Source organism: Eleutherodactylus coqui, chromosome 10 (assembly GCF_035609145.1).
Source record: "Eleutherodactylus coqui strain aEleCoq1 chromosome 10, aEleCoq1.hap1, whole genome shotgun sequence".
NCBI classification, from domain to species: domain Eukaryota; kingdom Metazoa; phylum Chordata; class Amphibia; order Anura; family Eleutherodactylidae; genus Eleutherodactylus; species Eleutherodactylus coqui.
The window spans coordinates 12436402-12458191 of record NC_089846.1 but is presented as its reverse complement, the minus strand read 5'-3'; the positions used below and the strand labels follow the sequence as shown (position 1 = coordinate 12458191).

At 46.5% G+C, this 21790-nt stretch overlaps 2 protein-coding genes across 3 annotated transcripts; one reads left to right on the top strand and one right to left on the bottom strand.

Annotated features, from left to right (window-relative positions):
- Nucleotides 1-1468: 1468 nt before the first annotated feature.
- On the bottom strand, nt 1469-7065 carry MRPS2 (mitochondrial ribosomal protein S2). 2 transcript variants are annotated; one of them, XM_066580240.1, is made up of 4 exons: nt 6952-7065; nt 5359-5490; nt 5146-5275; nt 1469-2098 (listed from the first exon to the last, which is right to left on the bottom strand). In XM_066580240.1, the coding sequence occupies exons 1-4, from the start codon at nt 6983-6985 to the stop codon at nt 1543-1545; spliced, it is 852 nt and encodes a 283-aa protein (XP_066436337.1). In that variant the 5' UTR covers nt 6986-7065; the 3' UTR covers nt 1469-1542. The 2 variants fall into 2 exon arrangements, with proteins under 2 accessions (XP_066436337.1, XP_066436336.1); XM_066580239.1 differs by having other exon boundaries at nt 5359-5493; nt 6952-7055.
- Nucleotides 7066-10612: 3547 nt separating this feature from the next.
- Nucleotides 10613-13520, top strand: PIERCE1 (piercer of microtubule wall 1). The gene is made up of 3 exons (XM_066579738.1): nt 10613-10803; nt 11385-11463; nt 13178-13520. Exons 1-3 carry the CDS (start codon nt 10685-10687, stop codon nt 13364-13366), a joined length of 387 nt encoding a protein of 128 aa, XP_066435835.1. The 5' UTR covers nt 10613-10684; the 3' UTR covers nt 13367-13520.
- Nucleotides 13521-21790: the final 8270 nt, after the last annotated feature.

Genomic DNA, 21790 nt, shown 5'->3' with positions numbered 1-21790 from the left:
GAATATAGCTACTATAATACTGCCCCCTATGTACAAGAATATAACTACTATAATACTGTCCCCTATGTAGAAGAATATAACTACTATAATACTGCCCCCTATGTACAAGAATATAACTACTATAATACTGCCCCCTGTGTACAAGAATATAACTACTATAATACTGCCCCCTATGTACAAGAATATAACTACTATAATACTGCCCCCTGTGTACAAGAATATAACTACTATAATACTGCCTCCTATGTACAAGAATATAACTAGTATAATACTGCCTCCTATGTACAAGAATATAACTAGTATAATACTGCCCCCTATGTACAAGAATATTACTATAATACTGCCCCCTATGTACAAGAATATAACTACTATAATACTGCCCCCTATGTACAAGAATATAACCACTATAATACTGCCCCCTATGTACAAGAATATAACTACTATAATACTGCCCCCTATGTACAAGAATATAACTACTATAATACTGCTCCCTATGTACAAGAATATAACTACTATAATACTGCCCACTATGTACAAGAATAGAACTACTATAATACTGTCCCCTATGTACAAGAATATAACTACTATAATACTACCTCCTAATGTACAAGAATATAACTACTATAATACTGCCCCCTATGTACAAGAATATAACTACTATAATACTGCCCCTATGTACAAGAATAGAACTACTATAATACTGCCCCTATGTACAAGAATATAACTACTATAATACTGCTCCTATGTACAAGAATATAACTACTATAATACTGCCCCCAATGTACAAGAATATAACTACTATAATACTGCCCCCTATGTACAAGAATATAACTACTATAATAGTGCTCCCATGTACAAGAATATAACTACTATAATACTGCCCCCTATGTACAAGAATATAACTACTATAATACTGCCTCCTATGTACAGGAATATAACTACTATAATACTGTTCCTATGTACAAGAATATAACTACTATAATACTGCTCCTATGTACAACAATATAACTACTATAATACTGCCCCCTATGTACAAGAATATAACTACTATAATACTGCCCTCTATGTACAAGAATATAACTGCTATAATACTGCTCCTATGTACAACAATATAACTACTATAATACTGCCCCCTATGTACAAGAATATAACTACTATAATACTGCCCCCTATGTACAAGAATATAACTACTATAATACTGCTCCTATGTACAACAATATAACTACTATAATACTGCCCCCTATGTACAAGAATATAACTACTATAATACTGCCCTCTATGTACAAGAATATAACTGCTATAATACTGCCCCCTATGTACAAGAATATAACTACTATAATACTGCCCCCTATGTACAAGAATATAACTACTATACTACTGCCCTATATGTACAGGAATATAACTACTATAATACTGCCCCCTATGTACAACAATATAACTACTATAATACGACACCGAGTTCGGTGACTGTAGGAAAAGACGGCAACAACTTTATTCATGTTAACAAGCCACAAGGATGAACATTTACAACGGCGCGGGTCGCTATGACGGTTGTATTGAGTCCTCCATCTTTTTCTTCAGTCCGTACAGAATCTCCATCTGTTTCCTCTTGGCTTTGGCTCGGGTGATGGTCATTTTAAAGAGCTGGCAGTACAGCGCCATGGCGGAGGGGCTGTCGTCATTACCCGGGACGGGGTAGCTGATCAGGCTGGGGTTGCAGTTGGTGTCTACTATTCCTACCGTTGGGATCTGCATTTTGGCAGCATCCCGAATGGCGGTGTGCTGCTCAAACACGGTGTTCAGAGACCCCAGGAAGACGATGAGGTCTGGGAGGCGGACCCTGGAGCCTAGCTGGACGTTGGCGTTGGTGAGCAGGCCACCCCTCCAGAACCGTGTGTGGGCGTACTCCCCGCACTCCTGCGCCAAAGTCTCTACCTGGTGACTGAACTGACGATTGCGGCATATGAACAAGATGATTCCATTCCGGTAAGCGATGTGGGCGGTGAAGTTCAGCGCCATCTGCAGGTGCTCCAATGTCTGGTCCAGGTCAATGATATCTTGATCCAGTCGGCAGCCGAAGATGTACGACTCCATCAGCCTGGAAAAACAGCAGAGTCAATGCAGAACATACGGCGTATGGCGGTAGCTTTAAATACATACTTCCTCTTTAAAGGTATATTCTGGGACTTTGTTAAGTTTTCCCACTGACTGGCAGGGACCCACCGCTCAGATCCCTGCCAAGCAGACGATTCCCGTGATCAACCGAAGGAAGCACAAGAGCCGACCATAGTGCAGTGGCCTACGTTGGTATTGCAGGTGCAGCTCCCAACTAAATCTAGGGGACCTGCGCTGCGCTCTAGTCAGCGCCCTCTGCTTCTTCCACTGACCATAGCAACAGCAGCAGCGGGAATCAGCCGATCGGTGGGGATCTGAGCGGTGGGTCCCTGCCGTCACCAATAGGAAAAGTTAACAAAGTCCCAGAATAACCCTTTAACTCCCGGCCCCTTTTCAGGTTTTTTTTTCCCCATCCTCGCCTTTCCAGAGCCGCGCCATTTTTATTTAGGTTTTATCACCAGTCGTATTGAGGCCTTTTAGGTTTTTTTGCGGGACGAGTCGTATTTTTAACGCTACAATTAGTGTATTGGTAGACTTCATTTTCAAGTGGGGTGAAATGGCAAAAAAATACAGTCGCCCCATTTTACGGGGGAGGGGGGTTACTTTTGGGCTGTGCATGGTGCGTTAAAAATTACATTCACGTTCTACGAGTCATGGACGAACGGAGAATTGTCATGTTGCCTTTGCCGAGTTTTTATTACGGGACCCCCGGGGTCCGGGCGAAGATCTAAAGTTGTCCCCTACCTACCACATAACCATGTAATTGGTGGGATCCCCAGAGACCCCAGAGGACGCTGTCGTTAGTTCCAATGACAGCAGTGGTAGCTGACGAAGGGCTCGGTAATCTCCGGCGCTGTCATTGAAACGAAGGCAGCAGCGGTGCGCATGCGCGTCACCTGCTCTATTAATGTGGATCCCCATGATCATAGAGTGATCCCCTGACCTGCAGATGGTGATTCTGTAAGGATCCTTCTACACGGAACGACCAGCGTTAAGATTCTCATTGGATCACAGGAATCTGAATGATATCGTTTAGTGTAAATGCCTGAATGATAATTCGTTCGGATCACGCGGGCATCAAAAAAAAAAAAAAAAAAAAAAAGGTGATCGGCTCATGTGAGCAGACCGCTCTATGTACAACGGCTTGTTTACAGTGAATGGAGGCGGGTGGGTGGAACGATCCCCGTCCCGCGCCGCTTACATTGACTCAGCGATAATCGCTCTGGTGTGAAAGCAGAGAAGCAAACATGGCGGTGCGTGCGTCTGCGCCCGAATGGACCGTGAAAATGTGCCTTTAGAGGTTTGGTACAAGAAAGGGCTACAGACTGGCTGCGCGACCTGCGACCATACATGATGTATTATAATAAACTTCGCTGTTTATTATAAAGCAAACCTATAAACGCGTTTCGAGGCCATCAGACCTCTTCCTCAGGGTTTGCTCAGTGCATTACGACGATGCAAGGTTACAGGTTTTTGTTACTACTTAAAAAAAAAAACCAAAATGCATTAAAAAAATGGTTTTTGCGAACATACTCCGAGCGCCATAACTTCATTTCCCCATCGATGGGGGCGAGGGCTCATTTGAGAGGCGAGCTGTGGTTTTAATGCAACCAGTTTTGGGTGCGTACGACTTTTTGATTACGTTTTTATTGGGGGACACGGAGAGCTGCGGTTCTGGCACGAGGGATTCACCGTGTGAGGTAAAGACCGCCATGTTTAGTTCTGGCTCTTTCAGGCGCGGCGGAAACAATTAGGGGTTTTTTCATTGTTTAGACTGAGGGAAAACCAGAAAACCGGGGATTTTTGACTGACAGCAGCCGCTGGTTATGCAGCCAGCCGTCTCCTACCCAACCGCGCCGCTGGGGCACACATGTCCCGGGGAGGCTTAACTCTGTCCCCGCAGACATTGTTCGTTGCCACCATTTTCCATCCCACCCGAGAGCCGCGACATTTTTATTTTTCCATTGACACCGGACTTGTTTTTTTGTGAAACGAGCCGATTTCTGTAACGGTAATATTTACTGCACTGAATGGAATAACCGACACGCAACCCAACCGTTATTTCCTGGGTTTTGTTTTCACGCCGTTCGCAGTGCGGCAGATGCTGCATGTTTGCTAGTTTCTGCGAGTTTGTACGATTACGGCGACATCAAAATTCTATCATTTTTTTTTTTTTACCATTGTACTACTTTTGAAAACTTTTTAATTGCTCTCTGCCGCCGCGTTCTGAGCCTCCTGTTTTCTATTCTTCCTCTGATGGCGCCATTTGTGGGCCCGTATATTTGCGGGATGAGCTGTAGATTATATTGGCACCACTTTGAGGTACAAACAACTTTTAAATCCCTCTTTATTACATTTTTGGGTCACGGCTGATGAAAAAACAGCAATTCTTGCTTTGTGTCATTTTTTGCAGCGTTGTGTCGGCCTCCTGCATTCGCGCGAGCCTCAAAGCGACATTTCTGCGTGTTCATCGATGTACTTTTTGCACTAATGGCCGTCTCCAGATTTGTTCGTTTTCCAGCAGACTTGCGCAGCGTGCTTCGCATCTCCTTGTGAATTGCGCGCACATTTGCGCACCTCCCACTGACGTCTATGGGAAACCTTTGGGGCACAAATGCGCAGGAAAGTAGAGCATTCCGAATTTTTTTTTGTGCGCCCAAAAGTGAACCCATCGGAGTCATTGGGTTTTATTCTCTACGTATTGCGTTGTGCGAATACGTCCGTGTGAAGGGGGCGTTCGCTCTGACTGCGGCTGTCAGCTGTTGAGCGAGGCCAGCACCTGCCAAGTCTTCTCCCTGGTGACCAACAACGTACGTGTACCTCATTGGTCGTTAAGGGGTTAATAGTTTATTCACACTGCCATATAGAGACACATAAGAGCGCCACACTTGTCCACAGGCGGTATTGCAGCTCCGCTTACTTCACTTCAATGGAGCTGTAGACACAACTAGCGGACAGGTGTGGCGCCGACACATTTACTAATCTTCTACGGCTTCACGCATCATCCATCATGGCGGCCGGGAGACGCACCTGTGGCGACATCCTTTCTTGTGTCCCAAGTGAACGCGAGCCTCAAACAGCGCCGGTATGGAGAGTAATTCCTTCAGATTAAAGAAGTCCGTGTGTTTCAGAGGCTCCGAGATCAGCCAATCCGTGAAATCTAGAGAGATGGGGAGAAAGGGGTTAATAACAGCAGGCATCGGCGCTTTACTTTATGTGTTGAAGGGGCTTCTTGTCACTGACCCGTCACCTCGGTCTTTGGGGTCTTAGCTGCAGGCGGCCGGACGCTTCCCAACGACCTGCTGCCTGGACTGACGGACGAGAAGAGCCGCGATGAAGCTGCCGCCGGGCGGAGGAGGGCGCCAAATCTTGGAACTGCTGCAACACAGAAGGGGATTAACAGCAGGTTCACTGCGTCAGCGGGGCGTGATAAAGAGGTTCTGAAGGGGCACAGAAGGGGTTTTTGGATAATGACCCCCAATCCTAAAAAGAAAGAGGGTCCAGTGCCGGTTTACAAGGTGCGCGCATCTTCACGTATCAGGCGCATTGCGTGCCGGGAGAAATACTATTAAGACCGGCGCCTGAGGGACCTTTCACGCGGGACGGGATCAGCGGCGGACATTGTCACAACGTGGTCCCTGTGAATTGCGCATCTGTTAAAATCCACAACGCTTTACTTCAAAGCCGCAAGATTATAATCCGCAGCGGAGAAGCTTTCTGCCGCAGCGTTTACGGACGTCCTGCGAATTGTTGTTGCGGATGTCTAACAGACAGGAGATGGAATCCGGCGGCTGAAGTCTGCGCAATAAAACGCATTAAACTTCGCAGAACGCATCCCAGGGCTTAAAACACGACAAAGTCGTCATCTGCGCCGCGTCCGCCATCCTGGAGGCAATGGCCCTAATATGCCGGTAGTGATGTTTACCCGTAAGTGCGCACAAGATCCGGCGTGCACACAGAGCGCTGCAGAAAGCGGCGCAAGTGTACGTTAGAAGGGCGCGATCCCTGAAGCTGGTGTCGGCGCCCGTGTGACTCTACAGAAGCCCCTCCGTGAGAACCTGCTGCGCGCCTCATCTGTCACGCGACGCCGGTGAGATCGGACTAGTCTGGTACGGTTAGAACGCGCTCGCACAGGCAGATTTGCGCGGATTCTCTGTGCGGACCCTCGGCGTGTAAAGCTGAGGCATTTATAGGAGCGAAGCGGATGAGATTTTTAGCATCGCGTCCGAAGTAAATCAGCGCATAATCGGACGCGCGGATATTATATCCTCCGGGTGACACTCAGGCTTCACACGAACGAGTCGGATCCCGAAGAAGATCCCAGCAGTGAAGCCGGCCGGCGGTCCTGATTATTCTCCTTTGCGTCTGACCGCGGCCGCTCGCCATCAGTAAGGCGCAGTACGGATTTCTTCCCCCAATATTTGCATTTCCTGCGCCGGCGGTAAGCGATGACTCGCGGTCCGTACGCAATGCTAATTGCGCATCAGCTGCGTGTCGGACGGCCTCCATTGACTGCGGAGTCTGCAGCAAAATAGGGCATGGAACGGACAATAACGATCGCTGCGCCCATTCGCGGTACAACGGCGCACGGCGGGCATACGGTTCGCCCTAAGATACCGCCGAGCACGGGTGAGATGCCAGACCTGATGCCACCTGTGCCCGGTCTGCACAATGCGGGGGGCTCCAGCTCCGACCAGGGGTCCTCAGCATCAGAGACCTCAGTGATACAAAGTAACAATCCGGCTTCCGCCACGCGCTGCGCTGTTAACCCCCTCGCCGCCGGCAGCACACAAAGTAACAGTAATGTATCCGTCACACACGGCTGTTAACCCTCACCGCTCCGGAGGACGCCGGCAACAGAGGCCGCCATGCTGTCTGCAGGAAGGTCAGCCGGCACTTCCTCCCTCCGCGCCTCCTCTTCCAGGAGCGACGACTCCGCGGCGACACCTGCTGGACCAACGGAGAATTGTCACGTTGCCTTTGCCGAGTTTTTATTACGGGACCCCCGGGGTCCGGGCGAAGATCTAAAGTTGTCCCCTACCTGCAAGATAACCATGTGATCGGTGGGATCCCCAGAGACCCCAGAGGACGCTGCCGTTAGTTCCAATGACAGCAGTGGAAGCTGACGAAGGGCTCGGTAATCTCCGGCGCTGTCATTGAAACGAATACAGCAGCGGTGCGCATGCGCGTCACCTGCTCTATTATTGTGGATCCCCACGATCATAAAGTGATCCCCTGTCCTGCAGATGGTGATTCTATAAGGGTCCTTTTACACGGAACGACCAGCGTTAAGATTCTCATTGGATCGCAGGAATCTGAATGGTATCGTTTAGTGTAAATGCCTGAATGATAATTCGTTCGGATCGCGTGGGCATCAAAAAACAAATGGCGATCGGCCCATGTGAGCAGGCTGCGCTTCATCCATGATCGACGGCCTGTTTACAGTGAATGGAGGCGGGCGGGTGGAACGATCCCCGTACCGCGCCGCTTACATTGACTCAGCGATAATCACTCTGGTGTGAAGGCAAAGAAGCAAACATGGCGGTGCGTGCGTCTGCACCCGACTGTACCGTGACAAAGTGCCTTTAGAGGTTTGGTACAAGAAAGGTTTACAGGCTGGGTGCGCGGCGCGATCTGCGAACATGTATGATGTATTATAATAAACTTCGCCGTTTATTATAAAACAAACCTATAAACGCGTTTCGAGGCCATCAGACCTCTTCCTCAGGGTTTGCTGGGGACGTGCGTCATCGGCAGGGTGTTGGGTGCTGACGACACACATGGAGGGGTTTGAAAGCCTCGAAACACGAATACGTGCCAATTGTATAATAAACGGAGAACTTTGCCACAATTGACTTTGTGTAATGATGAATGTTCGCCGGTCGCGCCGTTGTACGCCCAGTTTTTAACCTTTCTGGTATCTGTTGTTTCTACGTCCCGCCAGGAGGGTGACGGCTGCTCGGGGGTGGCGACACCTGTCATAAAAGAACTCTTTTGATAGGCCGCTTCCACATCAGCAGTGGATCCTTTAGTGGAATGGATCCTCTCCGAAGTTCTATCACAGATCTGGTACGAAATAGCGGCAGACAAAGCGCTGCATTCACAAGCCAGGCAGCACTGCGAATCAAACAGACCCCGTTATAGTCAATGGGGTCCATTGGGCACTGTCATAAGACGGACCCGATTGATCAGGGGATTCCGCTTTCCTGCTCCCCGAACAGAGTAGGAAAATGAAACCCCAAGAGCAGATGTGGAAGCAGCCTCACTTCAAGGATTCCGTCCGTATTTCCACATAGTCCTCGCGCCCCCTCTCCCATATTTGGGTTGCTTTCTTCGCCTTTACAGTTTGTACAGCACTTGGCCTGCTGATCTGCTGCGCGGAGTAAAGCGCCTTTTACATGGGCCGACTGTCGGGCGCCGCCATTCCAGCGATGTCGCCAATGTGCTTTTACACAGACCATGAATGAAGGTGGAGCGGCCGGGGATCGTCCCAGCCGGCCTCCATTCCCAGTAAACAGGCAGTTGCTCATAGATGAATGACAGCCTGTTTACACGGACGACGCAGCAGTGGACCAACGATGATTTTTAGGTTGGCATCAAAGATCCAATCAGCAATTTATCACGGATCGTTCTGTTACTGCCTGCGTTCACACAGCGCAATTATCATGTAACGCGCGGTTTGCACAATAATCGGCTGAACGCCCCCCCATGTCTAACCAGTGTAATAACACGGGCCGGACTGGCACCCAGCTCCCCTGTCTGTAGGGACTTCTCCTCCTGCATCACTAATCAGGAGTCCCGGGAAGTTGGCACCAGCCTCTGGCAGATGCCCGTGTCAGTGATGACCCTCCTCTCCCCACCCGTAGGTGGTGAATGTACTGAGTAACGCAGTCATCCCTCCCGCTGCTCCTCTATCATGGAGACAACCAATGGCCCATTTACACGTAACGATTGTCGCTCAAAACTAAGGTGCGCGGTAATCATTGCGTCTAAAAGCGAAGTCATCGCGCTCTTTTTGTTTGTAGCTCAGCCTGCATAAAAATCATTCCACTCACGTGTCTTTATGTCTAAACGCTCCGCGCTCCGTGTTTATATGAAGTACTGAGCGACAAGTGAGCACTACTCAGCAATGATCTGCCTGTCTAAACATTCTGCACGAGCGCGTTCTACGAACGGTGACGTCAGTCACTCTTTTAAACAAGAATCTTTCCGTGTAAAGGGGCATAAGAAGCGGCAGATTTGCAGGTGGAAAGCATTCGATGTCACTGACCACTGCAGCCAATCACCGCCCTCCGCCTGCGGTACGTGCAGCGCACCTCCCAACTTTTGAACAATGAAGAGAGAGAGAATTCTAATTTTTTGTTACATTAGGCCACACCCCTTTCTCACTAAAGGCTCGGTCACACGGACATGTGCGTTTTCGGTCCCTAAAATACACAGAGTTCGTTCATACTACACGTATGTATTCTGATTTGGTGCGTGCAAAAAAACCGCAAGAAGGCCTAAATGATGTCACTATTTTTTTAACCCCTTGTCTATGTATCTGCAGTGTTTTTACACGATCCCACAGACCTCAATAGGAGATCTCAGTTCTGTTTTATGGACAAGAATCGGACAGGATGTGATTAAATCAATTGGGTTTATGCTGTCAGTATTGCGCACGTAAAAAATAAGCGCATAATACTAGTGTGTGTGACTGAGCCCTAACCATGCCCCTTTGTGCTTTCACAGTAATAGTACCCGTTAGTAAGCACCTCAGCGTAATAGTGCCCCCACTCAGTAACAATGCCCTCTTATGCCCCCTAAATCCCCGGGGCACTACATGCCCTATTCAGTAATAATGCCCATCGATGCCTCTCACATACACCACTCATGATAGGCAATTAATAGCTGAGTGTTATAGTCCTTCTCGGGGCCCCTACAAATCAACTGTTCATGTGCCCGGGTACGGAGCAGAAGCAGTTAGCTCCACCCCTGTCTAGTGGCCGGCGCTGGTAATTGCAGGCACACCGCTCATTGATTTTAATCGGACCTCAGCCTGCAATTACTATTGCCGGCCACTACACAAGGGTGGCGCTAACTGCTTCCACTCTGTGCCTTGTGTGTTTTGCTGGTGACAGTGGGCACCGGAACATCTGATTGGTCGTGATCTCGAGCAGCGCGCTGATGAGCTGTTGATGACATCCTAAAGGTAAGTCATCCATAAAGATTGCCTGGAAACCCCCTTAACTACTGAGATAATCTGCCTGCCCCAGAGCAGATAGAATCCGTACAATTACCCCTATCAACCAATCAGGTATAAACTCAAGACATGATTGGTCGCGGTGGGCAGCGGCATTAGATTCCCAGCAGCATTGCCAAGTACTTGTACAACATCTGTCTGTCCAGCGGCCATGACTGACAGATCTGTGCAGGGAGGTGACAATGGTGACACATTCTATTCCTGCAGAGTGGAACTGAGCTGATACTTTGTTGCTCTCTGGTCTCCTAGCAACAGTCTCCAGGCACCTCGTGTTGTTAGCAACAGGATTCAGAGTGAGATCTCTTCCACCAAGAGCCGGAAGAAGCAATGGCTGACACTCCAGGACCCCAAATGCCCCCCAGCCCAAAAACCAGCGACTACTACCAGGTGCAGCCGGATCTACCTGCCAGGTTCAACCAGCCGGAGACGTGGAGAAGAGGATACAGGTAAATGGCGGCAGCTCTTCACGCCCGTTAGGCTGGCTTCACACGGATGTATTTGTGTGCGCAGTATGCGGGGATGGATTCGCTTACCTGCGTGTATTTTTCCTGCACGCTCGGTTATTTTACTTATTTGTGCACCAAAAGTCCCCATATAGGTCAAAGGGGATGTACAAATGTGCGCACAATACACTAGGAGACGCGAGAAACGCATCACACCGCTGCAAAATCACAGGGCTTAGAATGCGATATCGGTCCGAGTTTCTCTGACTCACCTGGGTGAATCCTGAGTTATCTTATACTGGGAAAGCTGGGTGACAACCAATATGGCCACCAGCACAGCCTCCATGAATCGCAGCACTTTGCAAGCCATTGATGACCTCTTCTGTACTGGACTCTGGGAAAGCCTGGCAGCCATATTGATATCACCCAGCTTTCCCAGAAGCAGATATCAAAAGCTCAGACAGAAGACTCCAAACGGCAATCACACTTTTATTCTGGCAGCAAAGGACTATGGGAAAAATAGAATTGCGCATACAATGGTTGGTCGGGTGACAAATACTGAATGTATTACTTATCATTTTCAGGTCCAAACCAGGAAATCCGCTGTACAGGACGACCAACCAGACGTACGGGAGCAAACCGCCGACCGTCCACGAGATGCCGGTGAGACACGTAAAGCCGCTACTCATGTCTGATCCACTGCGGTCTGTTTTACACGCCTGAGCCGACCTCTTCGGAGTGGCGCTGCCCTTTAACCCCTTAAGGACGCGGCCTATTTTGGCGTTGAGGACGCAACGATTTTGGGCGGATTTTTATCTCCACTTTTCAAAAGCCATAACTTTGTAATTTTCCCATCGACACGGCGGGAGGAGGGCTGGTCTTTTTGTGCGGCGAACTGTAGTTTTTATTGGTGCCACTTTGGGGTGCGCATAATGTATTGTAAAACTTTTGAGAGCAGCGAGAGAAAACGCATCAATTTCAGGTTTTTTACAGCGTATGGGCTTCTTTACACAAGCATATATCGGTCGGGTTTTCACGGATGGCTGATATACGCTTCCATCTAAGCAGTTCCCTCCACTCTGCCTTGCCCACTCCTATTGCTGGCTATGGTGAGAGGTGGGAGCTTAGCTCCGCCCCTGTCCCGCCCACTCTCAATGTAAACCACTCGGAGGGGAGGAGAGAGGCAGAGAGTCGGTGAGTGGGAGGGAACTGCTTAGATGGAAGCGTATATCGTCCGGGAGTGAAAACACCGGCCAATACACACTTGTGTAAATAAGCCCCCAATCATACAGCATAAATGAGAAGGTACTTTTTTTCTTCATTTCGGCACAATTACGACGATATCAAAAATATTATAATTTCTTTAGGTTCTTCCACTTTTGCACAATAAAAACCTTTTTTTGGAAATTATTATTATTATTTTTACATGGCTGCATTGTCCCACAACCTTTTTCTTCTCCCATGGTTGGAGCTCTTTGTGTCTTTTGCGTGACGAGCTGTAGCTTTTAATTGTGTCATTTTGGGGTACATACAGCTTTTTTGATCACTTTTGTTGCGTTTTTTTGGGAGGCAAAACGAACAAGATGAGCATTGTACCTGTTTTTAGGGGTTTTTGTTGCGGTTTTTGCTGTGCAGGATAAATAGTGAGTTCAATTCATTGTACAGGTTGTTACGGATACGATGATACCAAATATGAGGTATGTTTTAAAATTAAATTTTTTTATATACGAAAAGGGGAAAATGTGCAAAAAGGAAGGAAGGGGGAGGGGGGTGTTAGTTTTTTAAATACTTTTTATGTCCCTGTAGGGGACTTGAGCCATAGCAGCTATGATCGCTATGATAATGCATTGCACTACTTCTGTACTGCAATGCCTTATCGCTTACAATAGCGATCATAGGCAATGGCAAGCCAGGATGCTAGTATCTGGTATCCTGTTGTCATGGCAACCCATTGGCCCTCTGCGATTACATTCCGAGGGTCCTATGACATCATGGAGGGAGCGCACTCCCTTCTCACAGTAATTTGGATGTTTTATAATGTTTCCCATTTATTGTCTGCACTTTTGAGGGCCTGGTCCCAGTCAGAAAGGCTGAGGGCATCACTGAGCCGATGGAACTTGGCCTTCCTAAAGTTTAGCAGTTGCCCAGATGGGACAGATGCAGCTCTTTTCCCGAAGTTCTCCCGCTGCAGTCCAACTACAACTTCCATGTGATTGCAGTAACCGGAGAGCCGCGGGTCGGGGAACGCTGCGACGTGGTTTGGGGCCTGACTGCTGGGTACCATCGGCCTGCAGGGACGCGTTCGGTACTCCGCTGCATCCGATCCTTCTGGGCTCATGGATTACACGTTACTAACCATGTATTTGTCCATTTCCAGACCACATTTAATGGAGTATCAAACAAGTTCTCTGAAGTAGCGATCCAGTGTGGAATGTTCCGGAACCATGGATTTAACATGCACATCGAGAAAAGCTTTGTGACCGGCCCGGACTACTACGACACCGTCCACGATCGGCTGATCCTCCACAGAATCTGCAACATGAAGGGCTCATCCCAGAGCGGGTGATCAGCGCCTATAGAACCCTGCCTGTACCGGACAACTACCCCCAACATGTCCGTCCGTGCTGAACCTCTACCACCAACATCTCCATGAGCATTTGTGTCTGCAAACGAGATGACCGAAGAAACGACGCCGATTAATTAAAAGAAGGAAACCACAATTTTATATTTTTGGGGAATTTAAGGGAATCGTTCACTTTGGCGTGGTTCCCTCGTGATCCCTGCTCTATGGGAGGTCACTGATCAGCTGCTATCACCGGGGAGCGTAATGAGCTATGTAACGCACTGGTATTAGTGGGAAGCTCTACGCTGGCTTATGAGGGGACCATGATTGGGGGACCCCCATCTCCGACACAATAGCGGGGATAGGCTGACATCTTCTATATCGCACACGCAGCTTTCAGGCCAGTTTTGATGTAGTTTTTTAGGTCAAAGCCCAAAGTGCATCGAGTGGGAGGTGAATGGGAAGCGTATGTCCTTCTTTATATTACCTCTACCTTTTGGATCCACTTTTGAGTTTGTATGTTCTCCGCATGTTTCTGTAGGTTTCCTCCCATACCGAATAAACACACAAATAGGTGAATTTTGGTTGTGAGCCCCCAATGGGGACAAGACCCAATGTAAAGGCTCCTGTCCACTACCGTGCTTCCACCGTATATTACACAGCCGCGTCATGCACGGTGAACGGAGTCAATGGACTGTCATTGGTCCATACAGATGAGCGCGTAGACACTGCGCACTGATACGCACGAGAAACAAATTACAGCATGCTCTATTTTTTGGCTTGTGGATGGGCGCCGTTTTCATATGCAACCCCACTCAGAAACAAAGCGGGAAATAAAAAAAAAAGGCCGCACTGCGCATGTCCGTTCGCGCAGATATGCGCAGTGCACTCCCAGCCATATGCCATCTGTTTTCTAAATCTTTCCTCAGTGTTTTCCGCATACATCCATGGACAGGCGCCCTAATGATATCTGCGTGCAGCACCGCGGAATGTGGATGCGCCAAATCAATGAGTACAATAAACGTGCAGATTCTTCCGACGCAGATTCAGCCCATGTGAGCCAGGCCTTAGGGCTCATTCACACGGGCGTATTTGCGCCCCTTATGACGTGCATAATACAGAGAGCTAAAACCCCATTGATGTGCACTGAGGTATTCAGTCATTGGTCCATATTACGGACCGAAAGCGCCAATTAAGGTCAATGGGATTTGTGCATGCAAATGATATATGGATATTTATGCATGAAACTAATGGGGGTTTCTTGCATTTTTTTGGGGGGGAGGGGGCATGAAACTCGCTGTGAATTTGTGCAAAAAAAACCCAGTAAGCAGGGAACGCACGCGGTTTTATTCCGTGAAAACGCTGAATAATTCATAGACTGAAACTAAACACGTCTGTGTGAATCAGCCCTTCGGGTGCTGCGGATATTACTGTACAAGCAATGCAAACGAAATATCGAGTAATCGCACCAAAATCTGCATGGAACATGCAGATTCTGTGCCTGCAGGAGGACGGCTACATGTGGAGGCGGCGTAACGCCCGATCCTGTACTCATCACCTCGAATTCCCGCAGGATCTGATAATAATACTTATCATATAGCGGCAACATATTTACTAATCCCCTGCAGTATCCATCGCTGGATGTAACATGGAAAGAAATTACTACAAGTTTAGATTAAAATAAATGGAAGCTTTATTGCAGTGACGCCTCTTATGGTTTCCTGGATGAAGCATCTACGGCCTTCAATATTCTCATCAATAACAGACTTAACCCTTCCCAATCCACTCTCTGACCTCTGAAGACATTATGATTTAAAGGGGTTGTCCTGCGAAAGCAAGTGAGTCTGTACACTTCTGTATGGCCATATTAATGCACTTTGTAATGTACATCGTGCATTAATTATGAGCCATACAGAAGTTATAAGAAATTTTTCACTTACCTGTTCCGTTGCTGGCGTCCTTGTTTCCATGGAGCCGCCTAATTTTCAGCGTCTGATGGCCAAATTAGACGCGCTTGCGCAGTCCGGGTCTTCTTCCTTTCTCAATGGGGCTCCGTGTAGCTCCGCCCTGTCACGTGCCGATTCCAGCCAATCAGGAGGCTGGAATCGGCAATGGACCGCACAGAAGCCCTGCGGTCCACCGAGGGAGAAGATCCCGGCGGCCATCTTCAGCTGGTAAGTAAGAAGTCACCGGAGCGCGGGGATTCAGGTAAGCGCTGTGCGGTGTTCTTTTTTAACCCCTGCATCGGGGTTGTCTCGCGCCGAACGGGGGGGTTGGAAAAAAAACAAAAACGTTTCGGCGCGGGACAACCCCTTTAAGGCTGTACAGCTCCGATGTTGCAAGACGTCCGTCGGGGTTCTCTTGGGACTCTTCATCCAACACTTCATTAACCGGCACTGCCCCCTATAGCTGTAGGAGGGTCCCAGCAGTCATTAATGAATTAGTGGTTCCTGAGGAGGTGCCACTGTCGCCCCCTGCATGCAGGACTCTCAGGTGCAGAAGAGCATGACAGTCTTTGTGACTAGTTCCTATTGTTATGTGCTGCTGTACACACACGCAGACTCAATAATGTGCTGAAAGATGATTGGCACAAAAAGTTTGTTAAAAATCATGAAGTTCTTTTTTTTAGCGTTTGATGATGCAGAAAAACTAAAGGTATTGTTGAAAATGTATTCATGCCCCTATAGTGTAATACAATTCAAGCTTAATAGATTATAATTACTAACCAACACACAATAGTGCTAGATTACCTTACAGCCGCCCAAGAGTGGCATGCGCCAGTATGTTTTTGTATTTTATCACACTTAGCTATTCTCATGCATCAAAAACCTGAGTACAATTTTAGAGCAAAAAGGTAGTATAGACAATCAGGCAAAATAAGGACCAAGGATGGCTTGATTGGCTCTTTAGTTCCTGGTTTAGTGCTTCTTGGCCTTATCGACTCTTAGGTATATTTTGTGGTGTAGTGGTAAGTTGTATACTCCTGTGTTGTTGCATTCAATGCATACCTAATCTAGTGAGTTCATGTAATAATTGGTTCATGGGTCCACGACAACACACAGGATCGCAACTCATGTTATTAAGGGAAATCCGACCCGTATCCAACTAGATGGTTCATCATGTTTCCTCATGCCATATCTATACCCATATCCAGAACACATGAGTCTCCTACCCTGAGACCCAGGATTAGAATGGAGCCCTTAGAGATGGACAATGGCCGCCCTACATGGGGGTAACGGGGTGGGTTATGGATAATTCTTCTGAATGTTAATCTTCCTAGAGTTTGGTAGGGCAACACATTCCTTAGTGTTTAGCCCAAGTTTCAGGGATTATAATGGAGATCATGCTAACCGTGGGACTATGTGACATGAGGAAACAGTCGCAAAAGGAGGGATTTGTGAGAGAAACCATAGTGTTTGAACACCATCTTGTTCCCCACTCCATTTTCTAACTTACTTACAACACACAATTGGACTATAAGATCCCGGGGACATTCACATGTTCCACGTCTGATGTTGTGTACCTGATCCTGTGTAGTATATGTCTTGTTGGGGGCCTTTATGTTGGAGAAACAGAACAAAAACTTAAAGCGAGGATGAGGTCTCATCGCCATACAATTTACCTTTGGTGGGCACTTTTCTAGTCCCGGTCACGACATGGAAGATATGAAGGTTATGATACTGAAAGGCAATTCCAAGTCACAAAGCCATAGAAGAATTTGGGAATATAAATTTATAACAACTTTTGACACTTTCAATAGAGTGCTAAATTCCTCATAGGGATTTATGCGTGAATGGGAAGTATGAGAATTCTATAGCACATATAACACTGCTGGCCCGGTGACCCTCCCAACACTAATTCAGGGACCATAAAACCTTTACTCCCCTATCAGTGTCTATTTAAAGTATGTTAATAGTATTTCTGTTGTATTATTTTAAGTGCAAATGATTCACATCCATGTCTGTGTCTTGTCATAAGTATGAGTGTATAAATATCCATGCCTCTTCTGATCTATTTTATTTAAGCCTGAAGAAGAACCCTGCTTTGGTTCGGAAGCTCGCTATAACATCATGTATTTTTGTTAGCCACTAAAAGGTATCATATCTACAAGATTACGTCGTTTCTCTTACTGGGAACAATCACATTTTGCTCTACTGGCTAACACCGGACCAAACTTTTTTCATTATACCTAACGTAATTGACACATGTTTGAAGGCCTGAAGAAGAGAAGCTGCAATTGACCTTCGATAACACAAGTGTCTATTTAGAGGAAGACAGCTGACTAAACATGGACTTCCTTTTAGAAATGTTCTCTGCTTAGCAAATAGTAAAACAGATAAGGAGTTCTTTATTTGATCTTCTATGCATGAATTTAACCATGTAAATCTTAACCAAGCTCAGCAATGTTTATAGATTACCAATTAGGATCTAAGAAAGTAAGCAAACAGCCCATGACGACAGAGAAGAGTTTTGCCCGGAGACCGATGTCCTAGCACGTGCTAAGTTTAACCCCTTAACGCGATAAGATGTACAGTTACATCCTGTAGAGTCGGGTATGTATGAAGAGCGATCACCGGCATTTTCTCTTTAGTGAATGCGGGCGCCAGCTGTTTCTCCCAGCCATTACCCGCCCTCAACAGCTCCGATAAGCTGTGCCGCTGTTCGGAGCTGTTAACCCTTTAAATGATGCCGTTAATTCTGACAGCAGCATTTAAATCCTACAGCCGATATTTCAGGGTCCCGTACAGCCCTCTACAATGAAATTGCAGGGAGCCGTGCAGCTGTCATGGCAACCGGGGGCCTTCTGTCATAGCAGAATGCCTATTAAGCCATGCCCTTGAGAGAATGCCTGTCCAATCGCAGTATGATGTTATGTAATTATACTGACCCATGGAATAAAGTTATCAGGTCATTTTTGTTGCAGTGTGTTTGCCGTAGAAACAAGGCGCACCCAAAGATGTCGGAATTTCATTTTTTTCCCATTTCACTCCACTTGGATTTAAAAAAAAAAAAATTCTGTACATTATATGGTACATCAAATAGCACCATTGAAAAATACAACCGATCCAGCAAAAAACAAGCCCTCATACAGCGACGTTGATGGATAAATAAAACAGTTATGATTTTTTAAAGGGGGGGAGCAAAAACCAAAAATGGATTAAAAAAGGGCCATGTCCTTAGGGGCTTAATAATCAAGAGAAGATATGCATTGGGAGGAAATTTGGCAAATGATCCCCCAAAATCTCACTTAGTCACAGATTATCACAATTATTCCTGACTAAGGATGAGCGAGTATACTCGCTAAGGCACTACTCGTCCGAGTAATGTGCCTTAGACGAGTATCTCCCTGCTCGTCCTTAAAGATTCGGGGGCCGCCGCGGGGGAGAGCGGGGAGGAACGGAGGGGAGATCTCTCTCTCCCTCTCTCCCGCCCGCGACTCACCTGTCAGCCGCAGCGGTCCCCGAATCTTTAAGGACGAGCAGGGAGATACTCGTCTAAGGCACATTACTCGGACGAGTAGTGCCTTAGCGAGTATACTCGCTCATCCTTATTCCTGACACATAGGGTGTATCGTACCCCTGAGTTTCTACATGCAACAGGTCTGAGAAGCAACCCCGTGTGTTTGCGCTGTAAGGCGCAAACAGCGGGACTCACACACATGTTGTGGCACTGCCATAAATTAAGTATATATTGTAACGAGATAGTTACACCGATTAAGTATATTTGCAATGTGCATTACTGCTGTTGCTGTGTATACTGGATATATGGATGACCTGCCAGTCCTGGAAATTATTATACATTGTGAGAAAATTGATCGCACAACATTGGCTGGATGAGTTGCCTCCCACAATGAGAGAATTTAAAAGTAAAGTTCAGACTTCTGCCATGGGAAAGGGCACTATACCGTAAACGCAACGCGGAACATAAATATAACATGCGAATGGTTTAATGTAATGACATCTGAGCAGGCTGCCTGTCGCTCTGCTTCCTGCACTCCTCTTACAATTGCTGGAGAGGCTGATGATATATGACGAAGATGTAAATGTATATCCAGTTACTAGAGGGATTTATTGTCAGGTCAAATATGGCAGGAGATATACGATTAAAGTACAATAGTTTACTCGTGGTTATCAAATTCGGCACCTAATGTCATGTCACTAATATGTCAAACGGATGATGGATATGGTCCAGATGGTAGAAGATGGAAACTGATGTCCTTTACCAGCTATTAGCTCTTGTCTACCAGGAGTAGGGCTGAAATAATCACAAATGCCATTCATACTAAATCCTAATAATGCTTTATCCAGTTATGGATTACAAAAAGATGTAACATTTTCAAAGACGTTTACGACACTAATATCTGTCGGCCTACAAGAAACTCGGTAAAGATGTTGAGAGAGATGTGGGGTTAGGGGGGTCTGTTATTGTATTAATGCATATGCTAAGTTTTTTTGGGGAAAAAAACATTTCAATAAAAATCATTTAATGGAAAAAAAAGTTTAATAAATCAATAAAGAGGCGAAACAAGTTATGTATATATGTATAAGTCAGGTGACCCTTTAGCCTCATTTTGAATGAATTTGTCTAAAAGAACTATAAATACTTTGGCTTGTTAACAAATAAACAGAATCATTTGCGATTTACACAAATGCTGTGTGACCTGTGATTGTCAGAGCAGCTCGTACTAACCCTGATTTGGGACACAAGAATATACCTGTAGCACGACATTGCGCTGACACTAGTGTGCTATCTAAATCCCACGGTTGGTGCTGCTCCCGGTGCCAACCACATACCCTACCTAGGCCCTTCCAACAATTAGCTAATCATGAGAGAGGAGTCACTGATTACACTGGCCTACAAAACAAAACTTTTTTCTTTCACAGGAATATGTCATGGGGATTCTAGTAGTATTTCACTTCCTGAACTCAAATGTGTTGCTAGAACTTTTCCATCGGGCGGGTTTTTTTTTTGTGACACACATTTCAAGTTTTATGAAATTAGTATTTTGTGTAAGTCAACATTATGCAAAATACAGCTTACCTAGAAAGATTTTGATGACTGACAGGAAAACCTTGATTGTGGGAGATCTCTCTTTAAGGGTCCAGCAATAGTCAGCCGGCATACTCGAACTCCACTTGCCTTGGTACCTCTGTTCCATTGTGGAAATCTGCTGATGGAAACGCTCCCCATGTTGATCATTGACTGTCACCAGATTTTCTGGGAAGAAGTCCAGGTGGGAGTCCAAGAAGTGAAGTTTTAAGGACATATTGCATCCCATCGCTTGGTATGATTTCACAAGATGACTCACTAGATCACAATAGTTTTTTAATTTACGATTTCCAAGAAGAGAAGACATTTTTGATCGACAACCGGGCTGCTTTTCGCAATGGATTTAAGAGTTCCTCAAAGCCATCAACATTCATCACTGATCTTATTTGTGGCCCTATAAAAATTCCTTCTTTCGGTTTTGCATCACTTACTTTAGGAAATTTAGATTTCGGATGCAGAAATGCTGCAAAATTTCTATCAATTGCTTTTACAAATTGTTTCATCATCCCAGTTTTATACCCGGTGGAGGCGAATCCACTTTGTCAGGGTTCACTAAAGGGACATTTGACACATTTTTTTTGTCCAGGAATAAGAGAAGCACGTTTAGGCCATTGCTTTTGAATATAGTGAGACTTCCTATCCCCGCTGTCCCATTCATATATTTAGGACGCTAAATATAATAGAGGTAATTAATTAGAGATGAGCGAATCTACTCGGTTCGGGTGTTTTTGAACTCGAGCACCGCTTTTTCCGAGTAACTCACCACTCGGACAAAAAAATTCGGGGGGCGCCGGAGGTGAGCGGGGGGTTGCAGAGGGGAGGGGGAGAGAGAGAGCTCCCCCCCTCTTAGCCTTTAAGTAAATGTCTATCTGTCAACACCATTCTGTTTTTTTCATTGGAATAGGTTCCTAAATTTCCTGTACTTCCTTTTTTCCCACGTCTTTATAGTAGGAGTTTTTTTTTCTAATACAAAGCTTCTAATGCAGAGGTATAAACTCAAAATAAATGATTCTGACATCTTGCAGCCACCACTAGGGGGAGGACTTCCTACTTGTATAGCTAGCTCAATAATAACACAGCATGTAGCGTGCTCCCCCTAGTGCCGACTATATATATATATCTGTTGTAGACATGTGACAGGGAAGTTACTGGAGGGAGTGTACATCATACCAGATGCTTAGCCTGGGTGGGTGAAAATCCAGAAATGATGGTTGACTTCAGCAGCCGTAGTTTACTGAGCCGTTATTCAAGTGTGCTACAGGCTGGATTTTATTGGAGTGATGGTCTCCCTTTAGCCGGTGAATAGCTGCCGCGCTTACGTGACCCCTTGTCATGTTGTCATCACTTTCTACCTGGTAGTGAAGTTCAGCGGGGACA

Coding starts and splice junctions, on each gene's coding strand:
- MRPS2 (XM_066580239.1), bottom strand. CDS start 6,985: ATGGCGGCCTCTGTTGCCGGCGTCCTCCGGAGCG. Junction 5,276..5,358: donor CCCAAAGACCGAGGTGACGG/GTCAGTGACAAG, acceptor CCATCTCTCTAG/ATTTCACGGATTGGCTGATC. Junction 2,099..5,145: donor AAGAAAGGATGTCGCCACAG/GTGCGTCTCCCG, acceptor CTGTTTTTCCAG/GCTGATGGAGTCGTACATCT.
- PIERCE1 (XM_066579738.1), top strand. CDS start 10,685: ATGGCTGACACTCCAGGACCCCAAATGCCCCCCAGCCCAAAAACCAGC. Junction 10,804..11,384: donor ACGTGGAGAAGAGGATACAG/GTAAATGGCGGC, acceptor TATCATTTTCAG/GTCCAAACCAGGAAATCCGC. Junction 11,464..13,177: donor CGACCGTCCACGAGATGCCG/GTGAGACACGTA, acceptor GTCCATTTCCAG/ACCACATTTAATGGAGTATC.